At 44.1% G+C, this 26,092-nt stretch overlaps 1 protein-coding gene across 1 annotated transcript in view; it reads right to left on the bottom strand.

Annotated features, from left to right (window-relative positions):
• SLC5A1 (solute carrier family 5 member 1) overlaps positions 1-13,651 on the bottom strand; it is a 65,112-nt gene extending 51,461 nt beyond the window's left edge. The window contains exons 1-2 of the mRNA XM_044289541.1: positions 13,450-13,651; positions 11,170-11,241 (exon numbers count right to left, since the gene is read on the bottom strand). Of these exons, the coding sequence (XP_044145476.1) occupies positions 11,170-11,241; positions 13,450-13,575 (198 nt within the window). The 5' untranslated portion in view covers positions 13,576-13,651. The remainder of the gene's footprint in view (positions 1-11,169; positions 11,242-13,449) is intronic.
• Positions 13,652-26,092: the final 12,441 nt, after the last annotated feature.

Here is a 26,092-nt window from a genome sequence, read left to right as displayed (position 1 = left end):
AGGTAAGATAGGGAATGTAGAGATCATATTATGCAATCTATACTCTCTAAACAACAACACGACTAAATGGTTACGCAAAGTACTGCATAAAATCTCTATCTTTGCTTCTGGCCTACTGATTATAGGAGGAGATCTTAACTTGGTCCTCAAACCTCTTTTGGATTCAGCCACTCGTAGATCCGCGATCTCCTATAGGGCACTAAGAAGCGTGCAGAGTAAAATTAGTAGTATGGGTCTGAGTGATGTTTGGCGGGCTATGCATGCGGACAAAAGGGACTATTCCTTCTATTCCCACCCACATAAGTCTTATCAGCGACTAGATTACTTACTCATATATATCCTGTCCTTGTGTCATAGTTTCTCTTTTGGTCTGGCTTTGCGCTCACCGTTTATTCAGCATACAATGTTTTCTATTTGAAATGTCTGTAATGCCGTTCACCACCTTGTCTGTTAATGTGAAATGCTCTTATGATCTTTGGGCATGTTTCCCTTCGAAATGTTTATACTTTTCTAATGTTGAATTATTAATTTCAATAAACAAAAAAGAGATAGATAGATAGATAGATAGATAGATAGATAGATAGATAGATACACTCACCTAAAGAATTATTAGGAACATCATACTAATACGGTGTTGGACCCCCTTTTGCCTTCAGAACTGCCTTAATTCTACGTGGCATTGATTCAACAAGGTGCTGATAGCATTCTTTAGAAATGTTGGCCCATATTGATAGGATAGCATCTTGCAGTTGATGGAGATTTGAGGGATGCACATCCAGGGCACGAAGCTCCCGTTCCACCACATCCCAAAGATGCTCTATTGGGTTGAGATCTGGTGATTGTGGGTGCCATTTTAATACAGTGAACTCATTGTCATATTCAAGAAACCAATTTGAAATGATTCGAGCTTTGTGACATGGTGCATTATCCTGCTGGAAGTAGCCATCAGAGGATGGGTACATGGTGGTCATGAAGGGATGGACATGGTCAGAAACAATGCTCAGGTAGCCCGTGGCATTTAAGTGATGGCCAGTTGGCACTAAGGGGCCTAAAGTGTGCCCAGAAAACATCCCCCACACCATTAAACCACCACCACCAGCCTGCACAGTGGTAACAAGGCATGATGGATACATGTTCTCATTCTGTTTACGCCAAATTCGGACTCTACCATTTGAATGTCTCAACAGAAATCGAGACTCATCAGACCAGGCAACATTTTTCCAGTCTTCAACAGTCCAATTTTGGTGAGCTTGTGCAAATTGTAGCCTCTTTTTCCTATTTGTAGTGGAGATGAGTGGTACCCGGTGGGGTCTTCTGCTGTTGTAACCCACCTTTCTTTCCCATTCTGACATTCAGTTTGGAGTTCAGGGGATTGTCTTGACCAGGACCACAACCCTACATGCATTGAAGCAACTGCCATGTGATTGGTTGACTAGATAATCGCATTAATGAGAAATAGAACAGGTGTTCCTAATAATTCTTTAGGTGAGTGTAGATAGATAGATAAAAAAAAAAAAAAAAAGCAAAATGGCAGCACTCTCCTTAAATGAAAATAGAAAAAAGTTTATTCACCCATGTGGATGCAACGTTTTGGCTCAAACACTAGAGCAGGGAGGGTCAACCTGCGGTTTTCCAGGTTCCTGGCCTCGGTGAAGTAAGAGCCGGTATTTTCAGGTGTCAGCAGCAGCTAATGCTGATTGACACTTTGCTATTTTAGTATGGCTGTATAGCTGATCCAGGACAGCTCTTACTGGGAGTAGTCAAAGTGATGGGTGAGTGAACTACTCCCCACGTTCCAGGCCGGGTCTTGACTGGCTTATAAAAAAAACAGCCAGCAGTGTCAGCTGGAAGTGATTACCTCTCTCTGAGAGAGGAGCTCTGGCAATCGCTGGCGTGGGAACGGAGCCCTGTGCTGGGCTGAAAAGTTGACACCTGTGTATTGGGAGAGCAGACCACCTAAAGCCTGCAATTTGGCTGCTGGAGGCAGAACCGCCGACAAAGTGACTTTTTGTTATGCACAAACTTTCTACTTGGTACTTGTACTTTGCCTCTGTACTGCACCCGCTTATCCCAACTACCAGAGTGAATCCCCACAATAGATAGATAGATAGATAGATAGATAGATAGATAGATAGAAAGAAAGATATTATGTCTCATATTTTGTGGACTATAAGGCACACCTTTTTCAACCAAATGTGAGGGGAAAGTGGCAGTGCGTCTTATAGTCCGAATGCTAATGACTGTTTCCATTATGGAAGCGGTCATTAGCATGCAGGAGGCATGGGGAGCAGTGAGGGCAGTACAACGCCTGCTCTACTTACCCTTCCAGGTCTTCTTCTGGCTCCGCTCTGCACTGTGTCCTGACAGCATACAGCAATAAGATGAAGTGCACATAGGGCCGGACCAAGACCAGGGAGCAGTGAGGGGTAATGAGGATTGGGGGTCTCATCTGAGGTGTCATGAAAGATATGTTTTTTTTCTTATTTTCCTCCTCCAAATCCTAGGTGGTCTTATAGTACAATTCTCTATACATAATATTTTAGGAACCATTACAACACTGGATTTGAAATGGCACCATTTTGGGATACATAGTATGTATTGTATAACTGAAATTTATCCAAACACCAAATTTTTATAGTTTTAGTACTTTAATGCTTTTTTTTCTTAGAAAATAATGTTTTGTGCCACGGCTTTTTAATACTTAAAAATTGTCCTTTTATTTAATGGATATTTAAGGGGCATTGTTTTTTTTTCACAGGATGAGCTGTGGTTTTTATGGGCACCAATTTGGGGTACATGCAACATTTTGATTAATTTTTGTACAGCAAGTCTGGCATTATTTTACAGACTCCATAAGAGGAAAATTTAGTATTACTTCTTTTATTTTTCAAGTCATTATAGTAAGGTGACACCAATCACATATAGCGTATTTTGTTTGTTTGTTTTTTGGGGGGGTTTTTTCATAAGGAAGATTTTCCAAAACCTTTAAATTAACCTTTTTAAAAAAAACAAAAAACAAATTTGTAATCACAGTAGGGGACTTAAAAATGTGATCTTCTAGATCTCTTCTATAATACATTTCAATGCTTTTGCATTTCACTGCATTATGTCTGCCAGTGTTACACTGCTTGGCAGCCTATTAGCCCTGCTTCTGACAGTGATTGTGTTAGAGATGGAACAAATTGAAGGGGTTGTCCAGCTCCTTTTAATTTCTTACCAAAAGCTGATGTGAAATAACAAACCTTACCAATCCCCTCCATTTCCACGACGCGGTTTTCCATGTATACTCGCCTCCAGCACTGACATTTTGACATAGACATGTAACCAATCATTGGCTGTTGTTATGAACTCAGTGGTACCTGCTGCAACCAGTTATTGGCTGCTGCAGGCACATGTCTGTGTCAAAATGTAATTGCCGGAGTCAGGTGAGCAGAAAGCCGCGGCACAAAAGTGGCAGGGGATCAGGGAGCATTACTCAGTTTGTTATTTTACACCATTTTAAGCTTTTGGTTAAATATGTCAACAAACATGTGTTGTACCAATTAGTTTATTTCTCCAAATGAATATGATTTATAGAAGAAAGAGAAGATAGCAGATATACACAGGTAGGATGATGACGTAGTAAGAACTGTGGTTTACTTAATCTGAAACTATCATAAAAGCAGTTACCTCCACCCATCATTGGATCAGTACATATACAGGGAAATAGTTGAGAAATAACAGGAATTTCTGGATATTATTAGACAATGATGAGCTCATCACTGCATTTACATAACGTCAGTGCCAAGAGGTTAATCTGAAGCACAAGGAAGTTGTCTTTAATCCTAACAAAGAATGTACATTTTTTATCCGGCCCATTAACACCGCTCTGTTTTGCAAGTTTGTCATAGTGCATGGCGTGGCTCTACAAAGAGTACTGGCACTGTGTCTGCTTATACCAATCATAACCAGGTCATTCTTATTGCAGATTTGAACTTGGAAGCTAGTAAATGGGTTTGGTGAGGAAAACTAATATTCATAATATATTAATTATACAAAAGTCTAGCATTAGTCATTATGCCATTCTGTAGGAGTGGCACAGTAACATGTTACAGAAGAAAGAGGTGCCATTGTCTTGTCAGCCACGTATTGTCAAAGGGCATGTGATTGTGAATGTTTGGACCAATTTAATAAGGTACAAATAGCCCGAGATACAAAGAGATCAAACCAGAACCTACTGTACAGTTTTACAAGGAAAGGTCAATAAATTATCAAACTTACCAATACCCTTTCGCTGGAAGATAAGCATCTTATGGCTCCATACCCTTTGTTCGTACTCTTAGGGGGAGATTTATCAAAAGGGCTGTAAAGGAAATTGACTTAGTTGCCACTAGAGATGAGCGAATTCTAAATTCGGCCACGCTTCGTTTGGTGGTAAAAGCAGAATTGTGTTATGGATACCACGGACCATAACGCAATTCTATGACGGAATGCATAACGGAATGCCTTTAGAGGCATTCCGTTATTTATTCCGTCATGATAGAAGTCTATGGGCTGCAAAACAGATCCGTCCCGTTTCCATTATGAAGGGGAGTCCTCTCCTACATAACGGAAATGGGACGGATTCGTTATGCAGGCCATAGACTTCTATTATGATGGAATGAATAACGGAATTGAGTTATGGTCCATGGTAACGGAATCCATAACGCAATTCTGCTCTTACCACCAAACGAAGCGTGAACGAATTTCATAACATGAAATTCGCTCATCTCTAGTTGCCACCAATCAGACCCCACCTTTCAATTTTCAGAACTCCTGATTGGTTGCGTTGCTATGGGCAACTAAGACAGTTTTCCTTTATACTAGTTTTGATAAATCTCACCTTAAGTACATATAGATAACAGATCATTTTATTCTTGTCAAATATAGGTGCATGTGTGATTTTATATAGATAAGATAATAGTTCGAGTTAGTAGACATTAGTTAGACTTTAAATAGCATTACCGTTCCCTACTCCAACATGCTAACCATAGCCTCAGCATTTTCAGGAATCTAGGACACAGTAGGAAAGTGCTTCACCCTCTCACCCATTTGACCATTTGAATGAGGGTGGTAAAAAAACAAACAAAAAAAAACATATAGGGAATTCATCATGAGGGGGATATTTGAAGACAATTTTGCTTCTGTGCTGGGATACATAGCCTGTGCTGCTCTGCTTTGTGCAACATTTATCAAATGTTGCAAGTTTTTTTTGTTAAATTTGATACATGGAAGAGGTTCTCTAAGACTTGAAAAGCATGGCTGCCTTTATCCAAAAACATCACCACCCCTGTCCACAGGTTGTGTGTGATATTACAGCTCAGCTCTATCTCTTCAATGGAGCTGAGCTGCAATACCAGACACAACCCATGGCTATTGTGCTGGCTTTTTTGGGGGAATAAATCAGCCATGTTTTTTCTAGGACAATTCCTTTAAGGCTACATGCACACGAACGTTGTTTGTTTTAGTGTCCGTTCCGTTTTTTCTGCAGATAGGTTCATTCAATGGGTCCGCAAAAAATGCTGACAGTACACTGTGTACTATCCGCATCCATATGTCCGTTCCGTAGCCCCGCAAAAAAAAAAAATAGAGCATGTCCTATTCTTGTCCGTTTCAGGCATTGTTACAATGGCTCAGCAAAAAAAAAAAAAATGGATGGCATACGGAGGTCATCCATTTTATTTATTTTTTTCGGTTGTGTGCATGTAGCCTAAATCTGACACTTTTGTCTAGAAATGCTACTCCATTTTTTTTTACAGCACCGTCTCCAGGAGGGAGTTTTCAACTTAATTGCAACTGTTGCAGTAATAAATCTAGAGTGAAAGTAACAGTATCAAAACGGTGTAAAAATGCAAATAAACAGTTTTTTGTGTAAGTGAGCCGGAATTGTGTATGGCTTGATAAAATCCTACCATAGAGTGGAATTTCATAGCTTCAAACCTCCTCATATGTGGTGATATGTGAGGTCAGATATTTTCTGGTATGCACAACATTTTTCTGCATACTGGGGTAGATTTACTAATCCTGTAGATGGTGTAAATGTGGCTGTCTAGACCTGCACCAGATTTATCTCAGTGACTCATGACGGATGATACATTACTTTACATCACCTATTAGTTTCGTAAGTATATGACAGAAGTATTTCCCAGAATTGCGATGCAATTTTATTGATAATATTGGGCCATACCCCTTTTCTAGCAAAGGGACACTTCTTTCCCGTTTAGTCACACCTCTGGTCTAGCTCGGCGCAGATAATTCCTCCAAACCTAGATGTGCCATATTTGCACCACATTTTGCCACAAATGATACCAGAATCTGGGTGTAATCACATTAGTACAGTAAATGTGGGTCATTGTTTTTATAACCTCTGTTGTTATGTGTCTTTTACTTTTCTTAATTGCTCTGTATATACACTTATACACACAGTGCTATCAATCACTGATAACACCTCCCAGTGGCGCACCTACAGGGGGGGTCCAGCGGGTCTGGACCCCCCCCCCCCCCCCTCCTAGAACAACCAGACAATATATATTTTTTTTATCTTTCAGGGCCGCACCGCTGATCACCACAGGCAGCACAGCCCTGGATGTAATTGCAGCAGTGGCGGCGGGCAGTAGGAGATGAGTGCTTCCATTGTGGAAGCGCTCATCTTCATATCCATATGTATTGCCGTCCTCAGGACAGCAATACAGATGCCTATGCTGCGGCAGGGGAAGGAGAGGCATGTCCCTCCCCTATTCTTCTGATAGGCCTCAGGCACTAATGCCTGCAGCCTATCAGAGGCCGGCTCTATGGGGGCATCTGACAATTCTTACAGCACTTCTTAATGGCACATTAGGGGGGGAGCACCATGGGGAGAGGAGCACTATGGGGGCTCTAAAGGTTTTTTGTTTTTTTTTACACATTACGGGGAGGCACTATAGGGGAGAACGCCACTATGGGGCATCTGGTGGCACTATAGGGGCATTATTTGGGGGGCACCATGGGGGAGAGGAGCACTATGGGGGCTCTAAAGGGGCTTTTTTTTTTGACACATTATGGGGGGCACTATAGGGAAGAATGGCACTATGGGGCATCTGGTGGCACTATAGGGGCATTATTTGGGGGGCACCATGGGGAGAGGAGCACTATGGGGGCTCTAAAGGGGCTTTTTTTTTTACACATTATGGGGGCACTATAGGGGAGAACAACACTATGGGGCATCTGGTGGCACTATAGGGGCATTATTTGGGGGCACTATGGGGAAGTGGGGGTTCTAAGGGGGCATTTTTTTCTTATTGGCACATGGGGGGCATTATGGCATCTGGTGGCACTAAGGGGGCATTTTTTACTGGCACATTATGGGAGGCACTATAGGGGAGAGCGGCACTATGGATGAGTGGAGCACTATTGGGGCATATAGTGGCACTTCGAAGGGGCATTTTTTACTGGCACATTATGGGGGGCACTATGGGGGAGAGGAGCACTATGGGGGCATCTGGGGGGTATAAAGGGGCTTTTTTTTTACACATTATGGGGGGTACTATAGGGGAGAATAGCACTATGGGGCATTGGTGGCACTATAGGGGTATTATTTGGGGGCACTATGGGGAAGTGGGGGCTCTAAAGGGGCCTTTATTCTTATTGGCACATTATGGGGGGTCATTATGGCATCGGGTGGCCCTAAGGGGGCATTTTTTACTGGCACATTATGGGAGGCACTATAGGGGAGAGCGACACTATGGGGCATTATTTGGGGGCACTATGGGGGAGAGGAGCACTATTGGGGCATATGGTGGCACTTAGAAGGGGCATTTTTTACTGGCATATTATGGGGGACACTATGGGGAAGGGGGGAGAGGAGCACTATGAGGCCATTTACTGGGGCACTATATTGGGGTATTTTATACTGGCATACATTATGGGGACATTAGCTCAACAGCGGGCACTAAGCGGGGGGTATTTCATGTACTGTCATATTGTAGGGAGAATTATTAGTACTAGGAGGTATTATCCGGAACTTTGCTACTACTAGGGGGCTAGGAGGAACATGATTACTAGTATGGGCACTATAGGGGCATTATTACTACTAAGTGTGCTCTGGCAGAGAATTATTTCTATTTTGGGGAGCACTGTTACTTTGGGGGGCACCCTGCCACAGTATCAGCTTAGCACAATAATTTTTTGGGGACATTATCTTTATACTATTAGTGTCTGGGCGCAGTTATTTTTTTAGAGCACTGTGTGCCAATAATTGTTGAAGGGGGCACTATCTGTGTGGTAGTAGTATTTCCAGGGGGACTGTTTCTGCAGTATAGTATTGGGGGTGGCAGGAAAGGGTGTTCAGAAGATGTGAAGATGATGGAAATGTGGGAAACTAATGTCTGTTTGTTAATCTCTGCAGAGATGGGAGATGGCTGAAAAATCATCATGGCGGTCTGGTCTGAATGGAGAAGATAAAGAAAGAGAACGTCTACAACATAGGTGACATCACTGGATGTAAGAGGTATGTGGCGCTATGTAGGAGAGGAGATGCTCCGGCTCCTTCCCCTGCCATTTACAGAAGGAGGATTCAGAGCTTGGTGAGGACGGCCAAAGGGGGCAGCAGGCCACGGGCGGGTGGCAGATGGTAGGGGGGAACCACAGGCCTTGAGCAGGATCTGGGGAGGGAGGAGAGCGCAGGAGCTTCCTGGCTGTAGCCTGCTGTTTATTGTATAATGTGAAGCAGGCAGTGCAGCCAGGACACGCCCTCCCCTCTCCGTATGATGTGTAGAGACAGGCCTCGACAATAGAATGTCAGCTGTACAGTGTTTGTTGGGACTGGTCTATTATATGTAGGAGGGGCTTTTAATAATGGGTGGGGCCTTTCGGACCCCCAGACAAAATTCCTGGGTGCTCCCCTGACACCTCCCACATATACAACTATCAGTAACTGACAGCTATCTCTGTATACACACTTACACAGAGAATGCTATCAATCACTGATAACACCTCCTCATGTACAACTATTAGTGACTGACAGCTACCTATGTATACACACTTACACAGAGAATGCTATCAATCACTGATAACACCTCCCCCATGTACAACTATCAGTGACTCCGCACATACAGCAGCGACATCACAGCACCTGGCTTGGGGAACACATTTTCTCCCCGCTACCTCCATGTCTCACCCATCTAGGATGACGAGGGGCAAAAGATCCATCAAAGCCCAGGGGAAATGAAGCTTCTTCTTTAAGAAAGAGCACACACAAGATGGCGGGGGCAGTGCTCATTCCTCACTAACGAGATGTGCAACCCACAGAAGGTACAGTCCCTCTTGAGAGTTGACAGCAACAGATTCCAAATGCAAATAGCACACTTGAAATGAACTCTGGACCTTTTATCTGCTCATTGTAATTGGGATAATGAGGGAATAACACACACCTGGCCATGGAACAGCTGAGAAGACAATTGTCCCATTACTTTTGGTCCCTTAACAAGTGGGAGGCACATATGCAAACTGTTGTAATTCCTACACCGTTCACAGTTCTGGAACAACATCCTATGGACAGATGAGACCAGAGGCGTAGCTATAGTGGGTGCAGAGGTAGTAGTTGCTACCGGGCCCAGGAGCCTGAGGGGCCCAAAGACCCTTGTGCTGCATAAGAAGACACCAGTATTATAGAAAGTGTATGCAAGTTACACCTCTGGCTGGACAGAAGGGGTTAGGTTAAGAATTTGGTATGGAGGAGTTGGGGTGCAGTTTCAATTTTTGCCTCATGCAGCACGAAGGTTTGAGGGAAGGGGGCCCCAGCTGAACTCTTGCACCAGGGCCCATGAACCTTTAGCTACGCCCCTGGATGAGACCAAGATTAAATTGTACCAGAGTAATGGGAAGAGTATGGAGAAGGAAAGGAACTGCTCATGATCCTAAGCATACCACCTCATCAGTGAAGCATGGTGGTGGTAGTGTCATGGCGTGGGCATGTATGGCTGCCAATGGAACTGGTTCTCTTGTATTTATTGATGATGTGACTGCTGACAAAAGCAGCAGGATGAATTCTGAAGTGTTTCGGGCAATATTATCTGCTCATATTCAGCCAAATGCTTCATAACTCATTGGACGACGCTTCACAGTGCAGATGGACAATGACCCAAAGCATACTGCAAAAGCAACCAAAGAGTTTTTTAAGGGAAAGAAGTGGAATGTTATGCAATGGCCAAGTCAATTACCTGACCTGAATCCGATTGAGCATGCATTTCACTTGCTGAAGACAAAACTGAAGGGAAAATGCCCCAAGAACAAGCAGGAACTGAAGACGGTTCCAGTAGAGGCCTGGCAGAGCATCACCAGGGATGAAACCCAGCGTTTGGTGATGTCTATGCGTTCCAGACTTCAGGCTGTAATTGACTGCAAAGGATTTGCAACCAAGTATTAAAAAGTGAAAGTTTGATTTATGATTATTATTATTATGTCACATTACTTTTGGTCCCTTAACAAGTGGGAGGCAGAGATGCAAACTGTGGTAATTCCTACACCGTTCACCTGATTTGGATGTAAATGCCCTCAAATTAAAGCTGACAGTCTGCAGTTAAAGCACATTTTGTTCGTTTCATTTCAAATCCATTGTGGTGGTGTATAGAGCCAAAAATGTTACAATTGTGTCAATGTCCCAATATTTATGGACCTGACTGTATCTGCAGCCACCGTGCAGCAAAGAAGAACAGTAGCTTCCATAACCGCAGCCCTGCGAGATCGTGCCATACCTTACAGATTGGGTTTTCCTATGAAGATCCAACATGGAGGTGCCCTACAATCCATCTCTACTCTCGAAGAAGGAAAGCTTTTGCTGCAACAATGGAACTTTCCAATCTCAGAAACCTTCTAGAATCCGAAGTGGCAAGTAGTCTCCTCCAAGCGCAAGTTCAAAAACCGAAATCCCGACTAGCTGTACAGGATGGAGCTCTAAACTGAACTGTTTCACCCGGTTCCTAACCATGAGTTATCTGGTTCCCCCAGACACAAGTATTGGCCTAGAACATGCTGACAGCGTATTTATGTTCTATAAATGTTTCCGTTTTGTTAAATGTTTTTATAGATGGTTTATAGATAACACCTCCCCATGTCTCATTCCCCGTTACCCAAGAGCTTTTCATTAAGTCCCCTGTTCTTAACAATTGAACTTACCGGCCACCACACCATACTGCGCCCTGCGAGAAAGAAGCCTCCTACTGTACCACGGCTTGTCCTTACCATAGCCTGAAACAGAAGACAGGGTAAGAGGTTAAAAGGTGTGAGACCTTCTGAATGTTAGAGTTATCTCATTATCTCATTAAAGGGGTTGTCTGTTTTCAGGAGGAAACCGGACAACACATAGGATCCTTCTTAAGAGAAGAACTGAGAGTAAATTACCTGTCAGCAACCATGCCGCTGCTTCAGCTTTCCCAGCCAGGTTCTGTTTACCCAGCTGCAGCAGTGATGTAGGGTCAACAACATGTTACCGCTGCAGCCAATCACTGGTCTCAGTTGTGCACTTAAGAGACCAGTGATTGGCTGCAGCCATTACGTGCTGTCAACGGGACGTCGGTGCTGCAGCAGGGTAAATAGAGCCTGACTGGGAGAACCAGAGCGGTGGTACGAGATCTGTCAGGTAAGCAACACTCAGTTCTTTTCTGCAGAAGGATCATATGGTTTCCTCCTAAAAACGCACATTCCCTTTAAGTATAATGAATCACAGTGTGGTTAGGGGACCTAAGGTCCCCCATAACTTGTGGGCATGGTCGCAATTGCTACTGCTGCGTCCCCTATAGTTACGGCACTGATCAGAAAAGCCCTGTAAATGCTGATGAAGGGCTACAGTCTATATATTATAGTTCTAATAACATCTTCAGTATAAATTGGCATCACTTGTTTCACCCCTATACACTTTTACTAACAGGTTTCAGCTTTGCCACTTAGTATACTCATTATTTATCAAGCATTTCATACAATGAAGGACATTACCAATAGGGTGCATGAATTTACAAGATGGAGAAATGCTATGCTAGTTCTTTTAAGGGAACCTCTCACATGGAACAAGCAGTCCCATCTCTGGACAGCAGGTTATAGAGCAGGAGGAGCTGAGCAGATTAATATACAGGTTTGTAGGAAAAGATTCAGTATAACTTTATTCAAGTGAATCCCCGCTGCTCTTTTGATGCTTAGGAGTTCAGGCGTGAGGGGGGGTCCTTCTCAGGATTCACAGTCTTCCCTGTATCACTTATCACTTGGCATGCAGAAAAAGCTATGAACTACTGAGGAGGACCACCTACTGGACTCCTAAACATAGAAAAAGCAGGGTTTTAAATGAAAAGTTATACTTGGCACATAGCCATATAACAACCTGCTCAGCTCCTCCTGCTCTATAACATGTTGCTGTCCTTAGATGGGGCTGCTTGCTTCAGTGTGACAAGTGCCCTTTACACATTGTAGAACTAAGATCCCTGCTATCTTCATGTTATTATCTCATTAGAATAATCTTACTTTAGTTATGTCTTACATTGTTTCTAACACCAATCATAAAGAACTAAATATGACCAGTGAAAGTAAGAGCTGCAATAACTGGACATTGGTCCAAATACCCCCTAAAGTTCCCGTGTAAGGGTGCTTTCACACTAGCGTTAAAGTTTTCCGGTATTGAGTTACGTCCTAGGGGCTCAATACCGGAAAAAAACTGATCAGTTTTATCCTAATGCATTCTGAATGGAGAGCAATCCAATCAGGATGCATCAGTTCAGTCCCTCCTAAGTTTTATAGCCAGAGAAAATACAGAGCATGCTGCAGTTTTCTCTCCGGCCACAAATCCTGAACGCTTGCCGGAATGCCAGATCCGTCATTAATTTCCATCGAAATGTATTAATGTCGGATCTGGTACCAAGTGTTCCCGAAAAAACGGATCTGGTTTCCCAGTCTGCGCATGCACAAAGCTTTAAAAATGAAAAAAAAATAAAAAAATACCAGATCCGTTTTTCTGGATCACACTGAAGAGACGGATCCGGTATTTCAATGCATTTGTCAGACAGATCCGCATCCGGATCCATCTGACAAATGCATCTGTTTGCGTCCGGATTGCCGGATCCGACAGGCAGTTCCGGCGACTAAACTGCCTGCCGAAATCCTCTGCCGCAAGTGTGAAAGTACCCTAAGCCACAATATGAGGCTCAAAGCTCCCTCTTTTTGCTACCAGGGAAGCAAGCTCGATCTATCAGTCATAGGATGTTTTATTAAACTGATACCATCTCGTCACCAGCTTCTTGCGAAATGCCCCAAAGGTTTTTATTCCCATTTCACACGTGCAGGCGGCTCACATTCTGCACTTCTACATTACAACGGCTACATTAATGTGTACTAGTCGCAAAAAGTATAGGGAATACATTCATGAGAAGATACAAAGTACTCAAGACAGTTTCAAGATACAAGACTACTCACCCATATTCCCACAGCCAGCACCACCACAAAATATACCACAATCACAGAGATATCAGCCGCGTTATTGATGGGGATGGAGTCATCTCTGGCTGGAGGACCTGTGGTGGAACTTGGGGTGGTTTCCATGTCGCCTGCCTCACTCTGTGAGACACTGCCTCAGTGCACTGCCACCAGGTCCCCTACTCTTCCTGCAGGTGTGTGACTCAGATGCGGGGTTAATTATAAACCCATCCCACATTGGTCCTCCCACCCCTTCCCTTGTCATCAATGTATAACCTGTCCCAGATTTACTTTCCTAAACTCGGTCACTAAACTGACAAGTCCTTCATATCCTCTGCAGTCCAGCATTCCTTGATAAGCAGGTGAGATCTGAGAAGTCACCTGTGGAGTTGAGGAAAGGAATGTCTGGAATCAGGTAGCAGAAAGCTGATGGGCATGTGCCAGGTGATGCCAGCTTGGCACTTCTCGGAAAGGAGTTTGTGTCTTGTTTGCTTCAGTGTTAGATACCACACTTTATTTCATCAGGTATGTTAAATGGGTTGTCTAATCTTGCTGTTACTAAGGCGAGATGAGACACAGTCCCGACCACCTCCCGGCCGGGAAATAGCAGAGTGCTCCGTGCTGAAATAGCGTAGCACAACAAGCTATGCTGAGTTAGGGAGACTTGCTGTGCTAGGCTGTTTCAGTAGCTCTCATGCACGGAGCACTCTATCCACCAAGAGGTGGTCGGGACTGTGTCTCATCTCGCTTTAGTAACAGAGAGAGGAGACAACCCCTTTAGGGTCCATTCACACGTCAGTATTTTTACCTTTCCAGATAAACGTTCCTGTTTTTTGCGGATCTGAAAATCTGGATGACATGAGGATGCTTTTAGCATGTCTTCCATATTTTCGACGGATCCATTGACTAGAATGGGATGACGGAACGCAAAATCGGACAAATAGTAGGACAGGGTATATTTTTTTCCAGGATCCGAATAACGGAACCCACGGAACGGAACGGAATCACGGAATCGGAGAGCACCATGAGTGCTGTCCGATTATTTGCTGATTCCATTGAAAATAAATGGATCCGCATAACGTTCCGTTTTTAATCGGAACGGATGCGGAACACCAAAACGGACGTGTGAATGGACCCCTAAACAGAGTCTTTCCCCAGGAAATTCACTGTCAAACCAGGCACTGTGTCTTGTAGGGTTAGCTCGGGAAAGTTGAGAAGCAAAGGTGCACAGAGTGCCTTGAATGAAGCAACAAGGCATCATTACATTGAGCGGAGCGAGCTCTACAGGCATTGTGTCGGGTGTAACACTGCGTCTCCTGGTGACAGATTCCATTTAAAATACTGGTTGACACTAAATAAATAAATAAAAAGCTGCAGCACTGCCAACTGATTTATTTTTTTCAGAACATGATGTGCTCTTCTGACCCTTAGACCCAAGAATTAACAATCTTACAATACATACGATTACATTACTTGATAACGGTCATATTTCTGAGGGGAATAACAATGATGACAAAGTCCAGTCCTGTTTTATGCCATCCCTTTTCAGGCTTACATGCCAATTTACAGTCAGCATTAAAATAACTGCCTTCAGATTTGAACATTGGTCAAGTGCATCATGCCTCCCAACCATTCCAGGTCCAGCGTGACAGTCCTGTATTTCAGCGGCTGTCACATAGTCCTGGGACTGCCGAGGTATGTCCCAATTTCAACTGTATCTGCATCCTGAGGACACAAGTGCAGTTTAATACAATGATAAACCGGGAGCTGTCAACCTGCTCCACCTTTCCACTGCCAGTCTTTCCCCACCGACAGTAGAACAGCAAACAGGCTGGGGATAATACGCGCGACAATGCACCAAGGGGCATTACTACTGTGAAGAAGGCTGTAAGTACGATGCCTATGTACTTCATCCACACAGCGGTTATGCTGGGACGCCCAACACCTGCACCATGAGCTTCCTCTGAGTGAGAACACTATGCACCAGAGCAATCCATCCAATTGAAGTACATAGGCATCGTACTGGACACGTAAGTCTCTCTACTCATTACAATCTCTATCTATATCTGGCACCAGCTATTGTGTTTAATCATGCCAGTTGGCGTTGCACATACATCAGCATTGATCGCTTCCCATGTGAACACCAGTATATACACTGTTACCTAACATATCCCAATTGGTCATACTGGTTGTTCTGTTTTTTCAGTTTTTTCCTTTATTGGGATTGAACATTTAGAAGACTAAGGGGAATTTACTAATCTGAGTTTAATCAGGCAATGTCTGAATAGATAGATGATTAACTAGATGGTGCTGTATAGTATCGCCGTAACTTGTGGCACATGCTTAAGTCCCTATATCCAATTGCATAGAGATATCATAATACTCTGTGTGGTCTGAAAATTAGTGACCACCATTTCAGATTAGTGATTCATATCGTGGTCACCTGTATCTTTTTACATCTTCTTGTATTTCTTATTTTTTTTCTACTATCTATGGTGTAGGACACTCCGCCGTCCTTGTTTTTTTGTCCCCTGAGGAGCCTAATATAAACAAGGCGAAACGCGTAGGGACGCTGTACATACTTGTCAGTACATATTTCATGCTCATTTCTGTGCACAATTTTTTTCTTGGGTGGGGTTCACTTCACCACATGGGGGGTGTTTTATACACATTGTTTGTTATTTTTGGTATACATATAGACTAGTCTAGGTCTCCGAACTAGGGATAGCATCATCTGTCACCCATATCAGGGTCCTCCAGGGAACCTTAGGAGGTACGAGACACGGGATCGCCCCTATCGGGGCGGCTATTCCGTTTATAGGTAGGGCCACCAGAATAGCGGGAGTATTAGGGATATTGCCCCTACAAAACATTTATCCTACCTGGTTGCCCTCCTACCATCAAGGAGACGAGCGACATAGAGTCTTTTTGATTTCATTTTTGCACTTATTGTTTATTTTTGTACTTAAAGGGTCCAATATTTTAATGATTATTATTAAAAGCTATGTCTTAGAATTAAAGGTAACTAAGGGGTTATGTAGTTGCTTACCTCATGTACATCTTCCCTATGCTTTATTTTGGACTCTCCTGACCCATTTTCACTCTGGTTTCCATCCTGTGCCACTTCCTGTTGCTGTATCCAACCAAACCCATGATGCACTTCTCCTTTCTCTGCCCCAGCTCCAGCACCGACCCTAACAACACCCAGCTAATTACATAGACACTACTCTGTTGCTGCTCTGACATGCCCATGGAGATAACATCACAAGAAAAAGCTGCATGGACATGGTCATGTGACACAGTCACAGTCCAGAATAGAGGATAGAAGCAATTTAAAATAACTACAAAATTATAACTACATACTACCTGTACATCATAATGTGTGAGGAGATGTATGGGGCGGGCTTCTGCAGCGGGCCTGCTCCATACATGGCGGGTACCGGCTGTTTCATACAGCCGGCACCTGCCCGCACTGGCAGGGAGCGGCGTTCCTACCGCCCCCATCATTCAACGCCTCAGGTGCCGCGATCAATGCTGATCGCGGCACCTGTGAGTGAAGGCAGAGGTATGTGGCTCCCTCTGCCTTCCGATTGGAGCATCCGCAGTGAAATGCGGGACTTCGATCGGTTGCCATAGCAGCCTGGACGCTGCTGAAGCGATCCAGGCCTATGATGGCAATCTCCATACTAAGCTGTGCATGACACATAGCTCCGAATTGAGACTGTAAAAATCCCATTCACCCTAATAGAGATCTATGAGGGTGAATAAGACAGGGGATCAAAAGATCCCATGTACTAGTACTCCATGGGAGCTAATAGCAAAAAAAAAACAACAATATATTAAAAGAATAAATCACCCCCTTTCCCAATTTTACATATAAAAATATATAAACAATAAAAAATAAACATATTTGGTATAGCCGCATCCAAAAATGTCTGAAGTATTAAAATACTAAAAGAAAAACACGCGTTTCGCCATTTTGAAATTGAATAATGGTGATTAAAAAGTTGTACAGATACCACAAAAATGATACCAATAAAAAATACAGTTCGTTACACAAGCCCTCGTACAGCTCTGTAGACTGAAATATAAAAAAGTTATGACTGTCAGAATAAGGCTACTTTCACACTAGCGTTCGGGCGGATCCGTTCTGAACGGATCCGCTCATAATAATGCAGACGGAGGCTCCGTTCAGAACGGATCCGTCTGCATTAAAATGGAAAAAAAAAAAGCTAAGTGTGAAAATACCCTCGGACGGATCCGTCCAGACTTTCAATGTAAAGTCAATGAGGGACGGATCCGCTTGAAGATTGAGCCACATTGTGGCATCTTCAAACGCGGATCCGTCCCCATTGACTTACATTGTAAGTCTGGACGGATCCGCACGGATCCGCACGCCTCCGCGCGGCCAGGCGGACACCCGAACGCTGCAAGCAGCGTTCAGCTGTCCGCCTGTCCGTGCGGAGGCGAGCGGAGCGGAGGCTGAACGCCGCCAGACTGATGCAGTCTGAGCGGATCCGCTCCATTCAGACTGCATCAGGGCTGGACGGCTGCGTTCGGGTCCGCTCGTGAGCCCCTTCAAACGGAGCTCACGAGCGGACCGACGAACGCTAGTGTGAAAGTAGCCTAAGGCCTCATGCAAACGGATGGGTTTTTTTTGCGGTCCGCAAAAACGGTTTCCGTTGTTCCGTGATCCGTGTCCGTTTTTTCTTCTGTGGGTCTTCCTTGATTTTTGGAGGATCCACGGACATGAAAAATGAAAAAAAAAAATCTAAGTCAAGTTTGCCTTTGAAATGATAGGAAAAACGGACACAGATCACAGACACGGATCACGGACGCGGATGACAATATTGTGTGCAGCCGTGATTTTTCACGTTGTCCGTGAAAAAAATAGGACAGGTCGTATTTTTTTCTTGGACTGGAAACATGGATCACGGACGCGGATGCCAAACGGAGCATTTTCCGATTTTTCCACGGACCCATTGAAAGTCAATGGGTCCACGGAAAAAAACTGAAAACGGAACAACAGCCGCGGATCACACAACGGTCGTGTGCATGAGGCCTAAGGCAGTGCAAAATTAGATTTTTTCCAAAGGTTTTTTTTTTTTTTTTTTAAGTAGTAAAACAAAAACAAAAAACATATACAAATTTGGAATCACTGTATTTGTATTGAGCCGCAGAATAAGGACATCAGGTCATTTTTAAAGCACAGTGAACAGTGGGATGACAAAACCCCAAAAACCTTGGCAGAATTCTGTTGGGTTTTTTTAATATATATTTTGCCACACAGAATTTTTTTCCCGTTTTCCAATACAAGACATGGTAAATGCATTGGGCCAGATTTATCATGACTCTGATAGCTCACTCCACTTTCACATATGGCTAAAGTCAGTTTTAGCCAAGTCAGATTTATGATCGGCCCTTTAAGACTGTAATAAATGTGGTTTGACGGTAGCAGTTTATCCGTCAGTAAGCAGCTTTACAAAAGTCGCACATCTTTACGAAAAAGTCGCAAGTTTTTATGAAAAATTTGCATGTTCTATTAAAAAGTCTCATAAGATAAGCATGGTCCTCACTGGAGCGAAATTGCGACTTTTTAAATAGTCCCAATAGTAAATCTGTCTAGAGATTCATTTACTGTACATAAGAAAACACGATCACTTTCAGAAAACTGGCGAGTATAGTGCAGAGCAGAAAAAATTTGTGCGCAGTTTTAGCGTTTGGGACTTTTTTGGGGACTTTTTCACCCCATTATTCTGACCTGAGCTAATGATAAATCTGGTCCAAAGTGTCTTGCAAAAAATAAGCCCTCATATAGCTACGTGAAGGGAAAAATATAAAAAGTTATGGTTATTGGAATGTGGCAGGAAAAATCCAAAATGTAAAAATGAAAACAGGCCTCGACATTTACCCTAAGTTCACACCTGAGCGTTTTACAGTGCGTTCCTACGCGCTGTAAAACGCTCAACAAGGAGAAACCAATGCTTCCCTATGGGAATGGTTCTCACCTGGGCGTTTTACAGCGCGTACGATCGCGTTCCCGTACGCGTACGATCGCGTTCCCGTACATAGATATTCGGGAACGAGCTACAATGTGTGTTCGCCTGTCTCTGTATGCGCGATTGTAAACGCCGGTACAATCGCGCATACAGAGCGCTCCTTTCAGAACGCTCAGGTGTGAACCCAGGGTTAGGCTTTAAAGGCTTGAAATATCTCGCTTTGCATGTAATGAGTTTCTCATATGTTAGTTTCACCTTTTAAGTTGCATTACTGATATAAATGAACTTTGCACGATATTCTAGTTTTTCGAGTTTCACCTATATATAAATAAGGACTGCACTAATATTTTAAGAATTTTTAAATATTTAAAATGTTCTTTGTTTAAAAGCATCAATCCCTTCTGTAGTTTCATAATACATTACCATGCTGTCATGACACCATGATAAAACCCTGTCTCTCTGCCATCTAATGCAGCAAATTTAAAGGGGTTTTCCGAGATTTTTATACTGATGACTAGAGATGAGTGAATTTCTTAAAAGTTCAATCCGGCAGATTTGCTGAATTAAAAAAAAAAATTCCCTTCGTGACGAGATACTTTGTCACGAAGAGCATTTTTTTGTAAGTAGCGAGTGCAATGACAGGGAGCTGCAATAGCGCCGCCCCCTTCATTGTACCCCTTAGATGCCACGTTCATACATGATCGCGGCATCTGAGTGTAAAATTAAAAATGTAAATTAAATCAAAGTTACCGCCTCCATTTGCTCGCGATGGGTCGGCTGCGCCATCTAGCTCGAAGATCTTGGCTGCAATCCTGTGCGGCACGAGATTACATCATAACGCCGACTTGCGTGGTGATGTATGACATCATCATCACGCTGGCCGGCGTGATGATGTAATCTCGCACCGCACGGGATTTCGCCCGAGATCTTAAAGCAAGATGGAGGCTGGCGGCCCGTTACGAGCAAATGGAGGAGGTAGGTTAGAATTTTTTTTGACTCGAAGAATGAGGAAATTCGGCTCCTAGGCGAATCGAAGTTTGTTTGCCTGCAAGAGTTAATGCTAACGCCGGCTGGGAAGATAAAGTCTGTAAACCATTTGGAGAGATGTTTTTGCAGAGTAAGGCCTCATGCACATGACCGTTGTTTCATTGCGTGTCCGTTGCGCCGTTTTTCGTGATTTTCTGCGGACCCATTGATTTTCAATGGGTCCGTTGAAAACTCGGCTACTGCACCGTTTGCCATCCAGGTCCGTGATCCAGAAAATGGTTCGCGGACCCATTCAAGTCAATGGGACCGCTAAAAAACACGGAGGCACACAAGATTGTCATCCGCATCCGTTTTATTCCTATCATTTGCATGTCAAACCTGTCTTAGACTTTTTTTTACATTCCGTTATGTCTGGTGGTCCTCCAAAAATAAAGGAAGACACACGGAAACAAAAATGAAACGGATCACGGAACAACGGAACCCTATTTTGCGGAACGGAACACAACAACGGTCGTGCGCATGAGGCCTAAAGCTGTTTTCCAACTTCATCACAAGGACTGGACTCAATTTATTTCTACATCCCCTTCATCAACAACCACCCTTTTTATTGCTTCGGAGCCAACGCCTAGGGTCCAGAGTATCCAGGTAGGAGCACCGTGACACATGCACCAACATTAAGGGACCTTTACGCCATCCTACACCACTCTGGCATTCCTACACCTGGGTACCATCTACAGTATCACTAAAAGGGGCCCTGTGCCCTTGTTGCTTCACTGCGTCATGAAAACAAGTACTTTTTCCTCTTAACGGTCCCCGAAGGCGCCTGTAGTAAAGGCACCGCTGCTCACAGCTTTGCTTAGGCCATGTGACGGTCAGTGGCAGGGCCGGCGTCATAACCCAGCAAACCCGGGCAAGTGCCGGAGCCCAATGCTCCTGGGGGGGGCCCGCTGAGCTGCTATGAGCACTTCCATCAATACAGATGGAAGCTCTCACTGCTGTCATTTCACTTATGCAGTACCCCTTTGGTGGGCCCTCTGAGTCACATGAGGCCGGCTGCTGCAGAGACTCAGACATGCCCCTTCTACACAGGACATGCTGCATGAGGAGAGAGACCTGCAGGGCTGGAGCAGAAGTGTGAACACAGGTTGTCAGTGAGTCTGCACTGTGACTGTCTCTTCTCTGTGGGACAGGGGGTGGGGGTTGTTTTACTGCCTTAGCAGTTAGCCTCCATGACACCTGCCCCCCCCCCCCCATATCCTATCCTATCTCACCCTCATGGAGCCCCTGCTGTCTCCTTTCCTCCCTCCTGTATCCAGAGCTTCTGTTACACCCTTCTATCTCCTATTGCTGCCCTGCACAGACCTCCTGCCACTACTTGTTGTATGAATCCCCCTCAGAGCCTCTTCCACCTACTTGCTGTGTCCACCCCTCCTGTCCATCCAGGGCCCCGGGCCCCTGTCTCACTCCAATGCCTCTCATTATGGTGGCATCTGAACCGCATTCACCATAAGGACCTTCTAACGCCACAAGATCATGTGACTGTGCCCCCCACCCAGTACTGTGCCCCTCACCCCATACTGTGCCCCTTTATACCATGCACAGTGCCCCTAGTCATTCCCTGTACGGTGCCCTCTTATCCCCTTTTATCCGGTCACTGTATGGTGGTTTTATCATTGTATGGCAGTGTTATCACTGTATGGGGGTGGTATCCAATAACTGTATGGCCCTAACTGTATCCCCTTCCCTGCCCACGCCTCTTTTCTTAGATATGGCATGAGAGGGAAAAGATACAGATTGCGGTGCTAAGGACCTTTGCACCACATCTGTGTCAGAAATACGCCTAATATAGACGTATTTCTATTTAATAAATTACCCCCTATTTGTATTATCACTTGGGGGTAGGGCTAATATCTTTATAGTATATGGATTATCTATATATATTAACAGATGCCTCAGACTGATGCCGTACAGTGGCGTCCGTTCACCATACAGTTCCATTGTAAAGAAAACATATACGTTAACGTATGCATTTTTTACAGGACTCTGCAGAATACAAAAGCGTGGAGTGCTGCACATTTGTATACATCAAACCGATAGGAAAAACTGTGCTGTGCTTGATGAGCTGAGAGAAGGCTGCAGCACTACTGTGAGCGCTGGTGCCTTCTCTATAATCTGATCGTCAGGGGTCCCGGGCAATGCCTTATTGCCAGTAGTTTAGAAGTTATACCCTAATGAAGTTTGCTTGTCCCTGTGATTCCTTGTATATTAGTTAAAGCCGGCATATTTAACTTTTCTTTAGAAGCCCCCTGACTAGGCCAAGAAATGAGGCAGGCATACTACCTATTATTTTCTTAGACTACTAAGGCTTTGGCTGAAATGATCAGTTAAGATCTCTCTGTCCAGGGTTCAATTCCAGTTTTGAAAAAAAAAATGCTTTATGCAAGCAATATTTTATAGGATGCTAATAAAGGTGATGTTAATAAAGGGGTTTGCGACCTCCCTATTCTTAGTTATTTTTTGGCTTCTTAACTGATAGATGGAACTATCCACCAAGATAGAAGCAACAGAAATTTTAATGATGTCTACGGCTCCTGAGGGCACATTTCAATTGGAACAAGAACTTCGATTGTACAGGACTCTGAGATTGACAGCCTATTTTTGTGAACCTGACCCCCTACACAACAAAGAGAAGCCTGCTACTACCAACCCATTGTCTATTGACACACTAGGACTTCGCAACAAGAGCTTTTTTTATGCTTCCAAAAAATAAACACCCTATTAAAACCTATTAAATGTTATTTGACAATAGACAGGGCCATTATAAACATACTAACAATTTATCAGTAGAAGAAAGACGGGCGCTCTCTGAATTACAGAACAATCGGGATATCATTGTTAAACCTGCAGAGAAGGGTGGAGCCCTAGTGATCATGGATAGATCCATGTACCTGGAAGAGATCAAATCACAACTAGCGGACATAGAAACATATCAAGTCCTACCCAATGACCCCACTAGGATCATACAGACACAGATCAGTGATAGCCTTAATGAGTTCACACTAAAGAACATCATAGATCTTAAAACCTCCACGTTCCTGACCAGACAGGATCTAATTACACCTGTCTTTTACGTTTTACCCAAAATGCACAAAAGACTTGATAACCCATTGTGCCCCCTTCACAGTCATAATCTCCATTGTGCCCCCTTTATAATAATAATGCACACTATTCCCCCTTCATAGTAATAATGCCCATTGTGCCCCCTTAATAGTAGTAATGCCCACTGTGCTAGTAATGCCCTCTGTGCCCCCTCCGTAGTAGAAACCCCCATTGTGCCCCCTTCACAGTAATAATGCCTACTGTGCCCCCTTCACAGTAATAATGCCCACTGTGCCCCCTTCACAGTAATAATGCCCTCTGTGCCCCCTTTATTGTAGTAATGCCCTCTGGCTCTGTGCCCCCTCCATAGTAGAAATGCCCATTGTGCCCCCTTCATATTAGTAATGCCCTCTATGCCCCTCCCCTCGATAGTAATAGAGTCCTCTGTGCCCCCTCCATAGTAATAAAGTCCTCTGTGCCCCCTCCATAGTAATAAAGCCCTTTGTAGCTGTGAACAGGTGATCCCTTTGCATCAGTTCACATGCGGCGCTGGACGGTGGCCGCCGCTGCTTCTGTGCCGTGCTAGTGGAGTGATGGGATCCGAGGCCTAGGTGGCTCTGCCTCACGGTGGGGCCGCATTGTGGCTGCTGGATCCCGTTACCTGCTGGTGCGGTGTGGAGGCGCGGTGGTCGCCGCACGGCACTGCGCTTTGGATAGAGTAGGTTCCCACTTAACAAGAGGCAACCTTGTCGCGGTAAGTGGGCCTATGCTCTTTGATCAAACTGTATACTAATGCCTCTTTTAGGGCACAGCAAATGTTTGATACTTGTGCTGTATAGCCATGTTTTATCAATAGAAATGCTGCAAAATACGTACAGTAGTCATTAGTATAGGAATGAGGAGGTGCGATTCAGATTCTCTCTACATTATACGAATAAAGCCCTTTGTGCCCCCTCCATAGTAATAAAGCCCTCTGTGCCTCCTCTGTATAAAAAAAAACCAAAAAAAAACTGTAACTACTCACCTTGTCCCGTTCCTGAAGCTCACATACTGTACCTCTCTTCCCTGCAGGCACAGGTCGCTCTGCAGCACTGTGTGGGCGGAGCTTATGCAGATTTCCAGGCTGCAGGCTCTGCTCACACAGGCTGGCAGCGCGATCTGTGTCTACAGGCTGAATGGTGGAGCGGGGAGAAGTCTTCCTGCTTCACCATTCTGTGCGCCGCCGGCCTGAAGGAGGGGAGGAGCACTGGGAGCTGAGCGGTGAGTGACAGGACCGCAGCTCCCAGCACTCCAGCAATAAGCGCTTCCCTATGCCCCCCCTTAGCACGCCACTGACCATAGCAAGGGAATAGAATCCACAGCTCATTTATTGAGCACCCACACTGACCTTAACATCATACAACGAGATTTTTTTTTAACACTGTTGAGAATAATATTGGCCAAGAATTTCTTCCTTTTTGGGGATACATTTCATGGTCAGAAGAGGTGTACTGCTATGGGCTCGAATGTGGCCCCTCCATATGCAAATGCATACATGATTGCCTTTGAAGAAGACCACAAATATTCACAGCCATTATTTCAGAGACATGCAGTTTTGTAGCTACGGATCATAGATGACATCTGTTTGTATGGAGGGAACCCGAACACACGGTACTTGAATTTTCATGAATCAAGTACACATGGAATTGGGATTTACGATACATGACAAAGAGATATGTTTTCTTGACAAGATGATCAGACTTGACGATACAGGCTGGATTTTTTCTAAATCCATGGAAAAAAGCCTTCTACAGTATAATAGATGACACTCACAGGCTACGAAGAGATCTTTACCCTGTTTCCAACTCACTAGGGTCAAACGTATTGCAACAGACCCACAGGTTAGAACAGGAGGATACAATGACATGTTTAATAAATTCACACAAAGAGGTTACCCCTCGGCCATATTGGAGGACACTCTAGCCACTACAGAACTTCACCCCAAAGTGGATAATTCTCAGAGGATAGTCTATGTCTCGACCTATCACCCTTTACTACCAAAGATTCACCAGACACTCAGACATTATTGGCCACTGCTAGCACGAGCTTATCCACAGATTGAGGAGTTATGAAAAACTAAATCTGCTACAAGAGACCACCCAATATTAGGGACAAACTGGTGAAAGTAGACATTGGTAGCCTCACTAAGGTTCCAAGACAACAGTTCATACGGAGCCCACGCCATGGCATGTTTCCTTGTGTACATTGCACAATGCTCCAGTGTTATCAAAGGTGATTGTCATTCATCCACAGACTGATAAACATTTTAGGATTGATAGCTTCTATACATGTGATTCCTTCTTTGTGGTCTACCTACTCAAGTGTCTATGTGGCCTTACCTATATAGGTGAGACCACCCAACATATCAGAGACCGGATTTCAAAACACAAGTCCACTATCAGTCTACAACACACTCAGTTACCAGTTCCACATTATTAGGATGAGACATCAAATCTAACAACTCAGGTTTCAAATATTAGAACAAGTTCCCCAACCGCGACGTGGAGGCAACAGGATAC

Source organism: Bufo gargarizans, chromosome 1 (genome assembly GCF_014858855.1).
Source record: "Bufo gargarizans isolate SCDJY-AF-19 chromosome 1, ASM1485885v1, whole genome shotgun sequence".
Lineage (NCBI taxonomy): Eukaryota > Metazoa > Chordata > Amphibia > Anura > Bufonidae > Bufo > Bufo gargarizans.
This window is presented reverse-complemented; position numbering and strand designations above follow the sequence as displayed.